At 47.2% G+C, this 13808-nt stretch overlaps 4 protein-coding genes and 4 non-coding genes across 10 annotated transcripts; 2 read left to right on the plus strand and 6 right to left on the minus strand.

Annotated features, from left to right (window-relative positions):
- Positions 1 to 90: 90 nt before the first annotated feature.
- Positions 91 to 1629, minus strand: Den1 (SUMO peptidase family member deneddylase 1). Its single transcript, XM_020945347.2, has 2 exons — positions 1252 to 1629; positions 91 to 1155 (listed from the first exon to the last, which is right to left on the minus strand). The coding sequence occupies exons 1-2, from the start codon at positions 1470 to 1472 to the stop codon at positions 417 to 419; spliced, it is 960 nt and encodes a 319-aa protein (XP_020801006.2). The 5' UTR covers positions 1473 to 1629; the 3' UTR covers positions 91 to 416.
- A 919-nt stretch (positions 1630 to 2548) lies between these two features.
- On the minus strand, positions 2549 to 3420 carry LOC110178328 (uncharacterized). Its single transcript, XM_020945438.2, has 2 exons — positions 2860 to 3420; positions 2549 to 2806 (listed from the first exon to the last, which is right to left on the minus strand). The coding sequence occupies exons 1-2, from the start codon at positions 3142 to 3144 to the stop codon at positions 2597 to 2599; spliced, it is 495 nt and encodes a 164-aa protein (XP_020801097.2). The 5' UTR covers positions 3145 to 3420; the 3' UTR covers positions 2549 to 2596.
- On the minus strand, positions 3330 to 3401 carry TRNAH-GUG (transfer RNA histidin (anticodon GUG)). Its single transcript has one exon. It is a non-coding gene; the product is annotated as a tRNA-His (tRNA).
- Positions 3421 to 3684: 264 nt separating the features above from the next.
- On the minus strand, positions 3685 to 3756 carry TRNAH-GUG (transfer RNA histidin (anticodon GUG)). Its single transcript has one exon. It is a non-coding gene; the product is annotated as a tRNA-His (tRNA).
- Positions 3757 to 3973: 217 nt separating this feature from the next.
- LOC110178307 (uncharacterized) lies at positions 3974 to 6112 on the minus strand. Its single transcript, XM_020945399.2, has one exon. The coding sequence runs from the start codon at positions 4894 to 4896 to the stop codon at positions 4165 to 4167; it is 732 nt and encodes a 243-aa protein (XP_020801058.2). The 5' UTR covers positions 4897 to 6112; the 3' UTR covers positions 3974 to 4164.
- TRNAH-GUG (transfer RNA histidin (anticodon GUG)) lies at positions 5195 to 5266 on the plus strand. Its single transcript has one exon. It is a non-coding gene; the product is annotated as a tRNA-His (tRNA).
- Positions 5746 to 5817, plus strand: TRNAH-GUG (transfer RNA histidin (anticodon GUG)). Its single transcript has one exon. It is a non-coding gene; the product is annotated as a tRNA-His (tRNA).
- A 137-nt stretch (positions 6113 to 6249) lies between the features above and the next one.
- garz (Sec7 domain-containing protein garz) lies at positions 6250 to 13565 on the minus strand. Of its 3 annotated transcripts, XR_015270507.1 has the most exons (11): positions 13046 to 13564; positions 12790 to 12988; positions 11731 to 12731; positions 10685 to 11668; positions 10415 to 10623; positions 10137 to 10363; positions 8851 to 10081; positions 7727 to 8787; positions 7628 to 7670; positions 7087 to 7340; positions 6250 to 7032 (listed from the first exon to the last, which is right to left on the minus strand). XR_015270507.1 is itself a non-coding variant. In XM_020945279.2 (10 exons), the coding sequence occupies exons 1-10, from the start codon at positions 13145 to 13147 to the stop codon at positions 6361 to 6363; spliced, it is 5940 nt and encodes a 1979-aa protein (XP_020800938.2). In that variant the 5' UTR covers positions 13148 to 13557; the 3' UTR covers positions 6250 to 6360. The 3 variants fall into 3 exon arrangements, 2 of the variants coding, with proteins under 2 accessions (XP_020800938.2, XP_020800939.2); XM_020945279.2 differs by lacking the exon at positions 7628 to 7670 and having other exon boundaries at positions 13046 to 13557; XM_020945280.2 differs by lacking the exons at positions 6250 to 7032; positions 7087 to 7340 and having other exon boundaries at positions 7356 to 7670; positions 13046 to 13565.
- Between the last annotated feature and the right edge of the window lie 243 nt (positions 13566 to 13808).

Here is a 13808-nt window from a genome sequence, read left to right on the forward strand (position 1 = left end):
ACGATGACCGTCGCTCGTGTTTACTGTCTCATCCCAAATCCGGTGGCGACGCCACAAACAAAGAAATATGAGTCCTAAGCGCCTCTCGCATTCGGTGTAAACAAATCTTTATTTGCAAGACCAAACTTAAGGTTATGTAAAAGCACCGCCTCCTTGGGGTGCCAATGTCGCTGAGTGATGTTTTCTTTTTTGTGTGTGCCTGGCACTGCTCTCCAAATAAACATCCTTACTTGGCGAACGAAGTAAAACAAACTATAATTAGCAATATCAAGGATATCATATTCACATGTCTCCAGGTATCTTCGCCGCTCTTACTTCCGATACTTGGTGGAGAGAGAGCGTGTGGGGTTACATTCCGTAATTTGGTCGCTTAATACTAATGGCTGGATGGAGAGGGAAGCTTTTAAGCCGGGAATCTAGCCCTTGCCGCCCAGAGAGAGGATCAGTTTTAGCAGCTCCGTGCGCTTAGCCTTCACGGCGTCAATGTGCAGCGGCGGCAGCCCGTCAATCATCTCGTACCTGTTCAGGTAGTCGGCAATGTGATCGGTCATGCAGATGACATGGATTCCGCAGTCGTAGCCGTTTGCCTGCTGCAGACAGCGCATTGGCCGGAACTTGGCTTGACGCTGGCCCAGCAGCTCCTTGATCTTGTTCATCAGCTCCACGGAATTACTCGTGTTGTTGTTCCCGTAGGAATCAAAGTGATAGAAGGTCTTCTCCGGACGCGAGAAGACAAGCAGCGACCAGTGGGTGCCACCGGCCTCGGTGCTCTCGTTGTCGTTCAGCGCAAAGAAGATAAACGGCTTGTTGGTCGCCTGACTCTGGCCGAGCAGCAGCTCCAGCTCCTGGTCGTCCATGTACTTCATGCACTGCGTCACCTCCGGGGCAATGAAATGCAAGTCATTGTTCGTCTTGTACTTCACGTGCGACAGGTACTCGTAGTAGAAGCTCAGAATCTGGTCGTTCAGCCAGTGGGGACCGTGCAGCAGCTGCACGTCCGACATCCGCAGACAGGAGTCGTGGAAGCTCAGCGAGATGGGGTCCGCCTTCGAGTTGCTGTTCATCTTGGTGTGCTGATAGGCGCCGTTAAACCTGGAACGCCGCGAGACCGCTGTCGCGTTCGGATTCTGGTTCTGGTTTTGGCGAGTATGTTGCCTGCGAATGGAAGTCAAATTTAGGTGGGTGATATTGTTACACAAATTCATGTAGTTTCGGCGTGACAACAAGTGTAGGTCGGTGTGGGGCTGTCACCTCAGAATTTTCCTGTCTTGGGGAAGCATTTTAAACGCCGTTGCGATGGAACAACTCCGCTGCAAAGAACTTTTCTTCAGACCGCTGTAAAAAGCTGAACGTTTCCAAGTAAACGCCCGACACGAATGACGTTTCGCTTTCGTTTTCGTTTTGTCGCCTCGCCGGCCGGCGCTGTTGTCAGTGTTTATGTTGTTGTTGAAGTTTTGTTGTTGTGCTGCCATGTTGCATCAAATGTCAGAATTGGTCATGCAACACAGCCAGCCCTGTGTTTTAAACAAAAACACTTGCTCGATGCTGTTGTTATTTTGGTACGAAGCAGCGGATCACAACAAAACGCAAAAGTAGCGGTTGGGGTGGCCAAAGGCGAATGTGGGAGATGTAAGGCAAGGGCAAAGGGGAAGTTAACTCACCAGACAATATGGAATTTTTTGCTGAATTTTTCGCCGTTTTTATTTGTTGTTTCGGGCGCTCCACGAGTACTACCATTTATTTGGCTGTCTTGGGACAAATAATTAAATTATTTTAATTACACAACACTTAATAATATTTATTTTCCTCTTAAATTATATTCTTTTATGTTCCTCTTTTGCACAGTGTTGCCAGACTTTTTCGTCATGCAGCTTCGCCAGTGTTGGCCAATTACAGCTTTTTAACACGAAGGAAAGCTAACTTCGAGAAGACGAAGTTTTTATACCCTTGCAGGCAGCCATAGGATTATGGGTTCGACTGTAAAACGACCATAACTAAGCGAAAAAAGAATTAATCTCAATCTAAAATAAAATTAATTGTCCATCAAAGTTTTATTAAATAAGATTTTGATTGTAATTCGATATATACATGTATTATTTTTGGCAATCGTTGGCTCTTGGCCTTCCTATATCACCAAGAAAACGTAAAATATGTGCTTTATAGGTATTAAATTTATATTTGTATATTCAAAATTTTTGGATTAACCAGTTTTTCAAAAATCATAACTAGGCCAAAAATGAATTAATTTTAATTCAGAAAGCTTTTTTATGTTAGTTTTTATAGGGTTAACAAATCTGCATACCAAGTTTTAAAATTTAGAAAATTAAATTTTTTTTGTCAAATTTTGACAATTTTGACGATGGCAAATTTTTTAATACATTAAAAAAATTTTTTTTTTACCAGACATGACTAAATCGACTCGGGTATTAATTCTGATCAAGAATACATATGATTTATAGGGTCGGAAATGACTCCTTTACTGCGTTTCAAGCATCTGACTGATAATAACTGCAAGGGTATAAAAAAAACCTAAATATTTAAAAAATTGTTTAAAGTAACCAAACTTAATTTGTTTAATGATTAAGGAATACTTGAACTATTTACACCTGGGCTTAAAATTTTCTGGACACACTGGTCTGACAAATTCGTCCCCTTTCTGAGTGTCGATGTTTAATTTTGTTGCTGGACAATTTGAATCACTTTCTGTAGAGTTTTCAGGAGAGGGCGGGAAGGTCATACCATTATCGGCATTAGCCCAACTTCCTTCTCTCATCTGTTCGTTGACAGCCTTAATTTGATGGTTTATCTAAAAAGTAGTTAAAAATTAGCTCCTTAACGGAATTTCATCAAAGAATTTACCTTTTCAATCAAGTACTTCTCGTTGTCGGCTTTAAATAGATCCGCTATAAATTGATGGATATTCGGTGCTTTGGCATTGATAACTTCCGAGGTAATGACCCGGATTATGGCGCGTATCTCCGGATGCCGCTGTAGATATATCCAGTTATCCTTCCGCATGTTTCTCGAAACCGTTGCAATGGTTGCATAGAATTTAGATATCTCTGCTTGATATTTGTTTTCATGGCTACCAATAGGGGTATCCTTTGTATCTGAATCTGCACTAGATGTTTCATTAAAATCCATTTTAACCGTTCCAGAAAGTGTGAAAGAAAATAAATGTTAAACTAACTTATTTGACTCTGAATTCAATGAGATATAGGTTTGAAAAAGCTTTAAAAGTTGGAGCATTTTATAAAGAAATATATAAACATACAAAGAAATAAATTTAAAAAAGATATCCGACTCCGTGACAATGCATATTGCAGCATTGCCGTGACCAGGATTCGAACCTGGGTTACCACGGCCACAACGTGGGGTCCTAACCACTAGACGATCACGGCTACGTCGGATGTTGAACTACCAGATCCAAAAACCCGCCTGCCCCGCCTTAGTAGTGGTCAGCAATAATTAACAAAGCCAAGAAAAGAGATTGCCTTGCACATTCACTTTTTGCTCTAGCTGCAAAGCTGTATTTTGATACAAGAAAATACAAAATTCAAGGGTTTCAAAACAAATTTAACTATTACCGTTGGTATGTATTATTAAAAAAAAAGATTTCGTTCTTAATAAAGAAAAAACAATAAAAAAGAAAACCCGACTCCGTGACAATGTTTATTTCAACATTGCCGTGACCAGGATTCGAACCTGGGTTACCACGGCCACAACGTGGGGTCCTAACCACTAGACGATCACGGCTACGCCGGGCTGTTGAAACGAGTCTGCCAAATGACTGTTTTCACAAAAGCGCAAGCAATCACAACAAAGCAAAGTTTGCGCACACTCCCTTCACAAAGCAAGTAAACAATCCCAAGAAACTGTTTAATTAATTATAAGGCAAATATTTTAAAGCTATACTCTGCCTAAACAGTAGTATAGAAATCATTGAATAAATTGTGGGAACGAAGAGAGATAATACTGTTGTCTGTATTTAATGAGCTGTGATAATATTCAAATTTGTTACAAACATTATAAAAGCAAAGCAAAATTATAATTTACAATTTGACAAGTTATAGTACAATAAGTTCTTACCTTTTATATTAAAAACCTAAGTTCTTAGCTTATTTTTTAAAATCTGTTAGTATTTCTGTATCCCAGCGACCATATTTAGAACTGGGCCTGTCGTGCCTTGACGATGCTCTTGCCAGCCACTTTCGATGTGGTTGCAGTGGAGGAGGCAGCAGCACCAGCTGCGATGCTTAAGACTGCCTTAGAGGGATTAGCATTACCCCTACGCTGTTTTATGCGCTCCCGAAACTGGAAGCAGAGCGTGTCCATGTGCGTGTTGAGGGAGAAGTTCATGTCCGGGAGGTGGTATGTGGCCAGCAGAAAGTTGCAGCGCACCCGTTCCCTGGCGATTCGCTTTATCAGTCCCTGCATTTCGTCATTGGCCAGGAATTTGGCAATAGACGCCTTCACTTGCTCCTTTTTTAACGCAGCATCCCTCTCCAACTTCGACTGCTTGGAAGGCGGCGCTTCTAGACCCTCATCCTCTGGAATAGTCACGAACTGAAGGTCAGTGGGACTCATTCGTTTGGCCTGGAGCTGGCTCTTTCTGGCCCTGTGGCGCCCAGCTTTGGTGTCCGCTGCCGAGCTGGGCGAGGTGCCCGTCGAGGAGGGTGAGGTGGAATCGCCTAAAAGCGAGAGACTCCCGCTGGTCGCCGAATCCGGTTCCTTGGCGGCCTTTGTCGTTTTAGGGGTGTGTTCGTTTGCCAGCTTAGCTTTGGCTGCACTCGATGTCGGTGGTGTTGCGCAACGTTTCGGATCCATTGTATCGCCAACTTCACTCGGCGAATCCTCGTCAGAATCTGCTATTTCAATAGAGTTGAAATTTTCCATTTTTTATTTCTCGCTTCGGAAAAACAGCTGTGCTGTACTGCTCAACAACATAGGGGTGTTGGATAATGTCAAAATGTATGTGGCGACCTCTGGGTGTCGATTTGTTGAGAATATTTAATACAAACTTATCTTATGAAATTATTGTATTGTTATTGTATAAATCTCTGTTTTTTCATGTTGATATAGATAAATTTGACCTTCGGAGCCAATAATGTTTTACTACTAACTCATTACATTGCTCCTCAACACTGGAGCTTAGATTTGATTTCTGGCCAGCATCGTCCAACAACCCGGCGTAGCCGTGATCGTCTAGTGGTTAGGACCCCACGTTGTGGCCGTGGTAACCCAGGTTCGAATCCTGGTCACGGCAATGTTGAAATATACATTGTCACGGAGTCGGGTTTATTTTTTATTATTACTATTATTTTTACTTAAATTATTTTTAATAATATATATATTTCCATCTAAATCATTTATCAAACTGCATATATTGTATAGACTGCTTGCTAATGCAATCTTAGCTCAACTTCAAAAATGAAAGGCGCTCGAGCGTCTTAAAAGAGAGATTCGCATTAGCCGCTTTGCTTATGATTAATTAACATTTATTTCATATTTTTCGGTTATTTTATTAAGTGAAAACATACAGAAATATTATTTAAACGAAGCACATATTTATTTTTATTTAAAGCTGATTTGGTATACAATAATGACTCTAATTAATAACAAATATCTTGTATTACAATCTAATCTATTTATAGCAAAAAGAGATTGTTGCTTTCACTTTGCGACTGGTTTTTGCGTTGATTTCAAAGCAGTTATTTGGCTGGCGGCAAACAACAACCTGACGTAGCCGTGATCGTCTAGTGGTTAGGACCCCACGTTGTGGCCGTGGTAACCCAGGTTCGAATCCTGGTCACGGCAATGTTGAAATAAACATTGTCACGGAGTTAGGTTTATTTTTATTCTTTTTTATTGATTATTATTTTTTAATTTTATTAGTACTGTGGTACTGATACTCCAAGCCACGGCAAAGCTGTCATGCCCACGGAGATGGGTTTTCACATTTTCCCTCATAAATATCCGAAAATAAATTCTCAGGGGTTTTTTTTTATCCTTTGTTGTATATATTTTTGATTATTTACAGTTTGCCTCTTCGCATAACATACAGAAGTTGTAATCATATATTATAAATTAAACTATTTGCATTACTAAAGCTTATAAAGGTCTCTGCTCGGAGTTGCATCTGGATTTATTACTTAGCATTGTTCTTCGGATAGCATAATAAAAACGCGCCCGGGCGGAATGTGTTTCCACTTTAGGTGAGGGGCAGAGGCATAAATAACAAGAAACAAAATTGACACAATTTTATATTATTAACTACGAAGCTCTAGCCCTTCACTACAACACAAGACACAAAATAAAACGGCCCAAGTGGCTTTAAATGTAATTTCTTCACTCCTCTTCTCATTGCTGGCCGTAGAGCAGCTCCGATCCGGGCGGTATGCTGCTGGGGTCCACATTTACATTAAAGTAGTTGGCTGGCGAAGCCACTGCAGGAAATGTGTTGGCCAGTCCGGAGCTCTGCTGCGGCGGCTGCTGTTGTTGTTGTTGCTGCTGCTGCTGCAGGGTCAAGTTGTAAGGATTCTGCACATATTCCTGGTAGATATCAGCTGCTGGCCCGGCTCCGGCAGCTGCTGCCGCTGGTGCTTCGTAGACGGGTGCAAAGCTGTGCACAATGGCTGCCTGCGGCATTTTCGGTAGGGATGGGTAAGCATTTCCGGCCAGCAGATGACTGATTGGCACATTGATGGCAGGATCGCTGGCTTGAGCACCTGGCAATTGCTGTTGCTGCTGCTGCTGCGCTTGGTACTGTTGATAGTACTGCTGGTACAGCAGCTGCTGCTGCTGTTGCTGCTCCAACTGCTCGGCCGTAGGCTCCGGAGCCACAGGCAGCTCAATGGCGTAGCTATTATACGTATTATTGGTGGTCACGATGTTCGTCTGGTGTACAATGGGTACGATTGGCTGCTCCGCCTCTGAGGGCGGCGAGGATGACGTTTGCACGGCTGCAGCAGTTGCTTCATTAACCAGATCCGGGAGCAGTGTGCTGGGCTGCTGAGGTGGCACAACCAGGGGCTGTCAAAGCAAACATTTAGTAAATATAAAACCGAGGAATTTGTATTATCTTACCTGAGCAAATACAAAACTGGGCGCCTGCTGCAGGGCGTCGGCCATCGGGGGCTGCAGTATAATACTCCGCCTGGGCGATTCAACAGGCGACACCAAGGTGGGTGTAACTGATGCCAGCGGGGTGGAACTGACCACCAACTCACTCTGTAAAACTAGCGGCTGATTGGGCAATATGGCCACAGCTGGCACCTGCTGGGGATAGGGAGCGACACTTGCCGCAGGAGCCGGATTCGTTAGGGTTTGAGCACGCTTGCCTGAAAGATGGAGGATACATAACCATAACTATTTAATTGTTGTACAAATATATAAAGGCACAAATGTAAATTAAGAAGTCGAGGAGAAGAGAAAAGTATGAAGTCAGTTCCGCTTGCCCAGTCCTTTGAGCAGCTTGGATCTGATCCTGGCCCAAGTTTTCTTGCGCTGCTTGACTGGCTCGATGAGGATCTCGCTTTTGCTCGTGCCCCTAGGGGAAAGCTTCGGACCGCGGCCGTAAAGTGGCAAGGTCAGCGAGTAGTCGCCTACGGCCAGGGACTTGGCATACCTAATCTGCGTGGAGTCTAGCGAAATCGCTGGCCAAATCAGATCTGCTGGCAGGGTCAGAGATTAAGCGGATACTACACCGACCGCCCGCCGTACGCACCTTCGTCGCGGAACAGTTCCTCCTTGAGATTGGGCAAGAATTCTCCAATGCGCCGCCAGGTGAGCTCCCAAAGCGAGTGCTGCAGGCTGCCATCCTGGTTGTGGAATACGCGTACCGAGTGCATCACCAGCAGCATGTTCTTTAGTATCTCCTGCATCTGCTCTGACAGCGTGTCCGATCCCACCTTCATGAAGCGTTCGATGTAGTCCAGTATATCCAGCCACAGCTCGTTGAAGGCGTTGCCTAGCTCGATGAGCGTGGTCAAGTGCTGCAGAAACACCTTGGACATGATGGTGGCCGTGCGGATGCGCGACTCCTCCAGCAGGGATGCGTCCAGTTGTCCCGCAGCACAGCTTTCAGGCAGTAGTTCGTTTAGCAGGGGGAACAGCACCTGGTGGAAGCAGGAGCACCATTCTGTTCCCGATAGCGTCTGCAGATCGTGCACCAGCAGTGCCCGCTGCTGCAGGCACGAGATGGCATGGGTGCGCACCTCTCGCCTCCGATCCATGGCCAGCCTAGCGATGCCCTGCAGCAATGGACACCAGCCTGGTGACCAGAGAGCAGCCGATTGCGGCACTGTGCATCCCTCTTCGGCCCACCAGCGGAAGATCTGGGCCGTCCGCGTGTATAGCGTATACATGAGGTCCAGCAATTGAATAGACAACTGCTCGTACCGCTGGGCAAGGTCCTCCTGCTCGGCTGCATTTCCCTGAGCCAGATTGTCGGCTGGGTCGCCAGTTAGGAGCGTTAGATTGCTGCTTGACGCGGAGGATGCCATTCCGGGCTTTCGATCGCTGCGTTTCTTCGAGCTCTTTTGCTTGGCAGCAGCCTCCATCTTCCGGCGTTGGCGGATCCCTCCATCCCGGCAGGCCTCCACAAAGATGCGAATGCAGCGAACGCAGGCTTCGAAGTTGTAGGGCGTGATGTGGGCCACACTCCGTACGATGAAGGCTAGCGAGTCCCAGCACTTGAATAAGGCAAAGGGAGCATGGTCGAGCAGCTGGCAGCTGTAAACTAGCGTACTGACTGGAGGAGTACTCGAGCTGGGCGGCGATTGGGGTCTGCAAAGAGAATATTCAATTTAAAACCCCATTTTTGTCGCTTACAATGGCTGAGAGACTCACCTGGAGGCCGTGGTCAGTTCGCTGTCCTTGTTGTTGACCAGAATCCAGTTCTCGGCACTTGGACTAGAGGCTGCCGGTCCTACCGAAGTCTTGTTCAGCTCCGAGTCAGATGTGTAGCCACGCTCGGGCAGCGTGGAACCGTCCTCTTCGCCACTGAGGGCGCCATCTGACTTGGCACCTCCGTTCAGCGGCAGTGGCAACTGGGCATCATCGTAACTGGGCGGTACAGCTCCCGCTCCCACACACTCCAGCAGATTGAAGATTATCTGCCAGTCCTGCTCAGAGTGTATATTTTGGGCTGAGGTCTTGAGCAGCTCGTAGATACCAATAGAAATCTGCTTCGAGATGCGCAGCAGCAGCGCCGGCTTCAGCATCAGAAGCATCTTTAAGGACTGCAGAACAATGGGACACAGCTCTTCATTTCTCATTAGATAGATGGCCAGCTTGAGGACGGCCACGATGCAGCGATTGAGCAAATAGTCGTAGCCGCACGAGGCACTGCCCATAAGGAGGAGATACATCTGGTCTCGGACGGCGGGCCACAAGGGGATCATGCGATCCCGATTGTGTACCACAATTTTTACGAGAAACTCCATCCAGAATACCGTCTGATCTTCGGCGTAGGGCAGGCCAATAGATTTGTGACCCTGCGGTGCCTTGAGCAGACTCAGTACGCACTTGAGCAGCTCCTGCAGTGACTCCAATTGGACAAACTTAGATTCCTGGAGCATCTGATCCAGCTGACACTCCTTAATGCACTTGCGTCCATGTTTAATGAAGTCCTGCTCCTCGTAAGTGGGCTCACGCTGGCCCTCCGAGCTGATAAGAGAGTAGAGGCTGGAGAATAGACCAGACTCTTGTTTTTCGCGTGGCTTTTCTAAGATCAACAAGGCCTTGCCGTTCGCCTCACAGAAGTCCTCGACCTCGATAAGGGATTTGGGCAGCAACTTAAGGCGGAAAAGCTGGAGATAGAGGTCCAAAATGTGCTTCCAACTCTCTCGCAAGCAGTCACCATAGTCGTGAACCAACAAGAACACAGTCCTCATCGCCGCCTGTGCCTTGGCATTAAGTCCAAAGTTCACCGCCTGTTGGATTTCATTGTTTGCCGGCGCCGGTTCATGCTGTTCCACGCTGCTTAGCAGCGTTGTGAACTTGCAGAGGGTGAGAACGAGGGCGTCGAAGTCGGTGTGCAGATTATAGTGCGCCGATATAGCGGCAGACTTGCTGAAACCTGCGAAGAGTTCGTAGTTAAAGACAATTAGACTAAACTCTTGATGCTTACTCACCCGCCAGAGTCTTCTGATAGCCCGTCTCGGTGCTCTTGTCAAACATAAAGCTAAGTGCGCTGAGCGAGGCACCCCACACAATGTTAAAGATCTCCACATCGTACGAAGCATCGTGGACATAGTGGAAGTTACCGTCATGAGTGCCGCCACGACGGAGCAGAACTTTCCACAAATAGTTCTCGCGCACCAAGCCAGTTTGCTCGGCTGGCATTACGATCTCCTCGTTTCTGGAAAGGATTATTAGCCAGCCTTATCACTGAAACCATAAGTTAACTTACTTGATCGCATTAAAGACCTGGGCCAGCATCTCCTGATCAAAGTCCTCCCCGCCATTCAGACCACGCAAGTTCTTGGTGAAGTCCTCTAGGGTCATGGGAATGTTCAGGCGCTTGGCATTGGAATTGTGCTGATCCATATTCAACATAATGATGGCATAAGCCAAACGGAAGGCAGCGTCCACATTGGCGAACGGTTCTTTGTTTTGAGTCTGCCAGGAAAATAATTAAAGGATCAAATATATATGCGAGCTAGATTATAGAAAAACTTACATGCCAATGGTCGGAGAAGTGCTCCAGCACTAGAAAGATCAGCGGAGCCTCGCCGGGCAAGCGGAAGGTCTCCAAATAGAGACGCAGCGCCTGGTCCACTCGCAGACCAGTGAAGTCAAAGGAGTCCACAAAGTTGATCAGAATCTTCGAGTCAACATTCTTCTTTTTCGAGATATATTCACCAATCATCTTCTTGTCCAAGCCGGGGTTCTCGCGCAGGAAAAGGGCCACCTGCATTGGATCCAGCTCGGCGTTCAGAATTCCGTGCTCCTGCAGGTACTGGATGCCTTTATCCGGGCGCTGATTAAAACGTTCGGTGCCCTGGGACAGCAGCCTCTTCTTTAGCTTGACACTGGCCAGCTGCTCGGTGGTGATACCAACTCTATCGCTGCCGGACTGCAGCCGAAGTCGCTGGGAGCTGCTGTTTATGAAGCTGGCGATGTTCTCTACGCGCTCTTCCGTAACTCCGCTAACACCATTGCCAGAATCGATTACAATGCCCTCCAGTCCGCTGTTGTGACGTGAATGGCGACTGCCACCAGTGGTTGAGGCAGACTCGGGCAGAGATTCCCTGTTATTGCTGCTTTTGGCCGCTGCACAGTTTCTCTCGATGCTGTCAATCACACTGATCAGAGTGTCCATCGAGATGATGTGTGTGCTGTAGACGGCATTGGTGGCGGAGAGCGTGTACTTGCTCAGCAGGTTGGTCAGGCTCTCGAACATATCGGTGCAGTACAAGTCGCAGTCGTAGTTAATATACAGCTCGGTGACGAAACCGGGAATGCGCCACAGTTGCAGCAGGTTGTCCAGGGCTAGTTCGCGCATCTCATAGGGTGTCTTGGGATTGTCACTGGCAATGATCTCGCTCAGCTTCTTAAGGTATCCCTCCAGCTGGAACTTGAGATGTCCACGCAGCGATTCGAAGAGCAGAAAACACAGCTGCAGATCGGCAGCAAAAATGCTAAGGCGCTCAGAGCTGAGAAGCTGTTTAAAGAAATCAATAAGTATAACACGTTCTTTCAGGAGAAATATGAATGCTGCCTTACCGATATCAGATTTCTGCACAAATCATCCTTGACCAGCTCTAGCAAGCCCTCATATTTGCCAATATTATCGGCAGCCACCTCGAAGGCCACTGTCAGCAGACTCAGGCCCGTGTGCATCATGCTGTCTGAGTTCTGCTTGTCCAGGGGATTGCACAGAATAATCAGGAAGCGAAATAGCTCTTGGATAAACGGCAGGCCGTAGGGCGATAGGGAGACAGCGTCTGGCTCAGCGGTTTGCTGGGTGAATCGAACGCCCACCGAGTTAATGTACTCGCTGCTGTTGGCTTCGGTCAGTGTGGCGCCACCATCAACAACTTCCCCTCCCACCCTCTCCAAAGGCTCCGAATCGGCGGTCTCCACTTGTATAGCAGGTGCATCTGGGGCAGCGGTAGTAGTTTCCTCTGTTCCCGAACTCGCAGTTGTCGTTGGTGTCTGCGTGATCTTTCCCTGCATGTCCAGAATGTTGCCCGCAGAACTGGCGGGTGTGGTGGCCAGTATGGGTGTCTTTAGGTGTCCGGGAACAGCCAAGTTGGCCGATTGCGGCGTCTGCGGAGGTTCTTCTGTAGAGGACTTCCTTGGCGGAATCGAAGCCGGAGCTGGTGCCACAACCTTTCGCTTATGCTTCTCCTGGGCTGCTCCACTGGCCGCATCTCCGATGGTGAATCTCTTTTGTAGAACAGTGTCACTGCGCTCTTCCGCAAACTGGGGCAGGCGCATGAAGAACAGCAGCACCATGTCCTTCAGAGACTGCTCCGCCGAGCGACGAAGCAGTTCACTTAGCCGCGGCTCAAAGCAGATCTTAAAGCAGCTGAGCATCACCTCGCACATAGATTCATTGCTAACTGCCGCTCCCTCGGGGCTGCGGATTAGCGTGTGCAGCACCTCAATGACACGCATGAAGGTGACACTGTCGGAGGATTGGTCAGTGCCCATGAAGCGAGCGTGCGTCACGGCATCGGCAATGCGCTCAACAATGTCAGCCAGATTCGGCGATGTGGGATCTGTCCGTAAACACAAAATGATTAATGGAAAGTGGAAGGGGGCAGCTTGTGAACCCACCAATTAGTCCGTATGACAAGAATTTATTAACCGAGGCCAGGGCCAGACTAGTCAGCGGACCCGTGGTGTCCGCCGTTCGAATCACCTCCAGGAAGGGAGCGAGGAAAACCTGTGGCTCAATCAGACGCAGGTCCTCGATGCGATTCAGCTCCTGCTTGAGGTCAATGAACAGCTTCAGCAGCGAGTCTTTCTCGTCGTCCTAGAAAATGGGGTCAAGGGATTAACTTTCCACTTGAGCATAAGAGGCACTACTTACCACGTAGGCGGTGGCATTCCAGCGCGTTCCACGTCGCATAGCCGTCATCAGGGTGGCCATCTCGCCCCGCACCACATAGATGCCATTGCCCGGCAGCGACATGGTGTCCCCGGGTCTTGCTTCACGGCTCTGCAAAGGCAGCTACGTAGTTGGCTTCCAGCGCTAGCGCAGAAATTTTGCAAGTTGTGGGGCAGCAGCAGCAGCTCCTCCACCTCTTCTCCACCCTCCACTGAGGCCTTCGCATATGTTTTTGCACTCGCCACAAGCCCACACACTCGCACACGAAGCTCTGTTGCCTCGAACCGAAACGGGGCACGTTCTAGTTAAGCATGTCTTATTAATCGTAGTTAAACGAATCTGCTAGAGCTCCTAATTTTTCTAATTCTGGTGACGTTTACGTGTCGTGTATGTTCCTTGTTAGAGATGGTCCACCATTAGAGTTGGGTCAACTCACGATGGTACCGATATTTCGATTGTATTTGCAATTGATTTTGGAGGTGGAGAATATCATCGTTTTTTTTTTAAATAAAAAAATCATATATTTTTGTCATTTTTGTATACCTTCGCATAGCACTATAATTATGACCAGAAGCTTAAAAGGCAGTGAAGGATTAATTTCCGACCCCATAAATCATATATATTCTTGATCAGCATCAGCAGCCGAGTCGTTTTAGTTATGTCTGCTCAAAAAAAAAATGTTCATAAATTTTTCGAAATTTTAAAATTTTATAAGGGGTTACATCATTAAAATTGTCAAAATTTG

This window comes from Drosophila serrata, unplaced genomic scaffold (genome assembly GCF_035046125.1).
Source record: "Drosophila serrata isolate PLE 108 unplaced genomic scaffold, ASM3504612v1 contig_184, whole genome shotgun sequence".
NCBI classification, from domain to species: domain Eukaryota; kingdom Metazoa; phylum Arthropoda; class Insecta; order Diptera; family Drosophilidae; genus Drosophila; species Drosophila serrata.

Coding starts and splice junctions, on each gene's coding strand:
- Den1 (XM_020945347.2), bottom strand. CDS start 1,472: ATGGCAGCACAACAACAAAACTTCAACAACAACATAAACACTGACAAC. Junction 1,156..1,251: donor CAAGACAGGAAAATTCTGAG/GTGACAGCCCCA, acceptor TTCCATTCGCAG/GCAACATACTCGCCAAAACC.
- LOC110178328 (XM_020945438.2), bottom strand. CDS start 3,144: ATGGATTTTAATGAAACATCTAGTGCAGATTCAGATACAAAGGATACC. Junction 2,807..2,859: donor AGAAGTACTTGATTGAAAAG/GTAAATTCTTTG, acceptor ACTACTTTTTAG/ATAAACCATCAAATTAAGGC.
- LOC110178307 (XM_020945399.2), bottom strand. CDS start 4,896: ATGGAAAATTTCAACTCTATTGAAATAGCAGATTCTGACGAGGATTCG.
- garz (XM_020945279.2), bottom strand. CDS start 13,147: ATGTCGCTGCCGGGCAATGGCATCTATGTGGTGCGGGGCGAGATGGCC. Junction 12,732..12,789: donor CTTGTCATACGGACTAATTG/GTGGGTTCACAA, acceptor GTTTACGGACAG/ATCCCACATCGCCGAATCTG. Junction 11,669..11,730: donor TGTGCAGAAATCTGATATCG/GTAAGGCAGCAT, acceptor TTCTTTAAACAG/CTTCTCAGCTCTGAGCGCCT.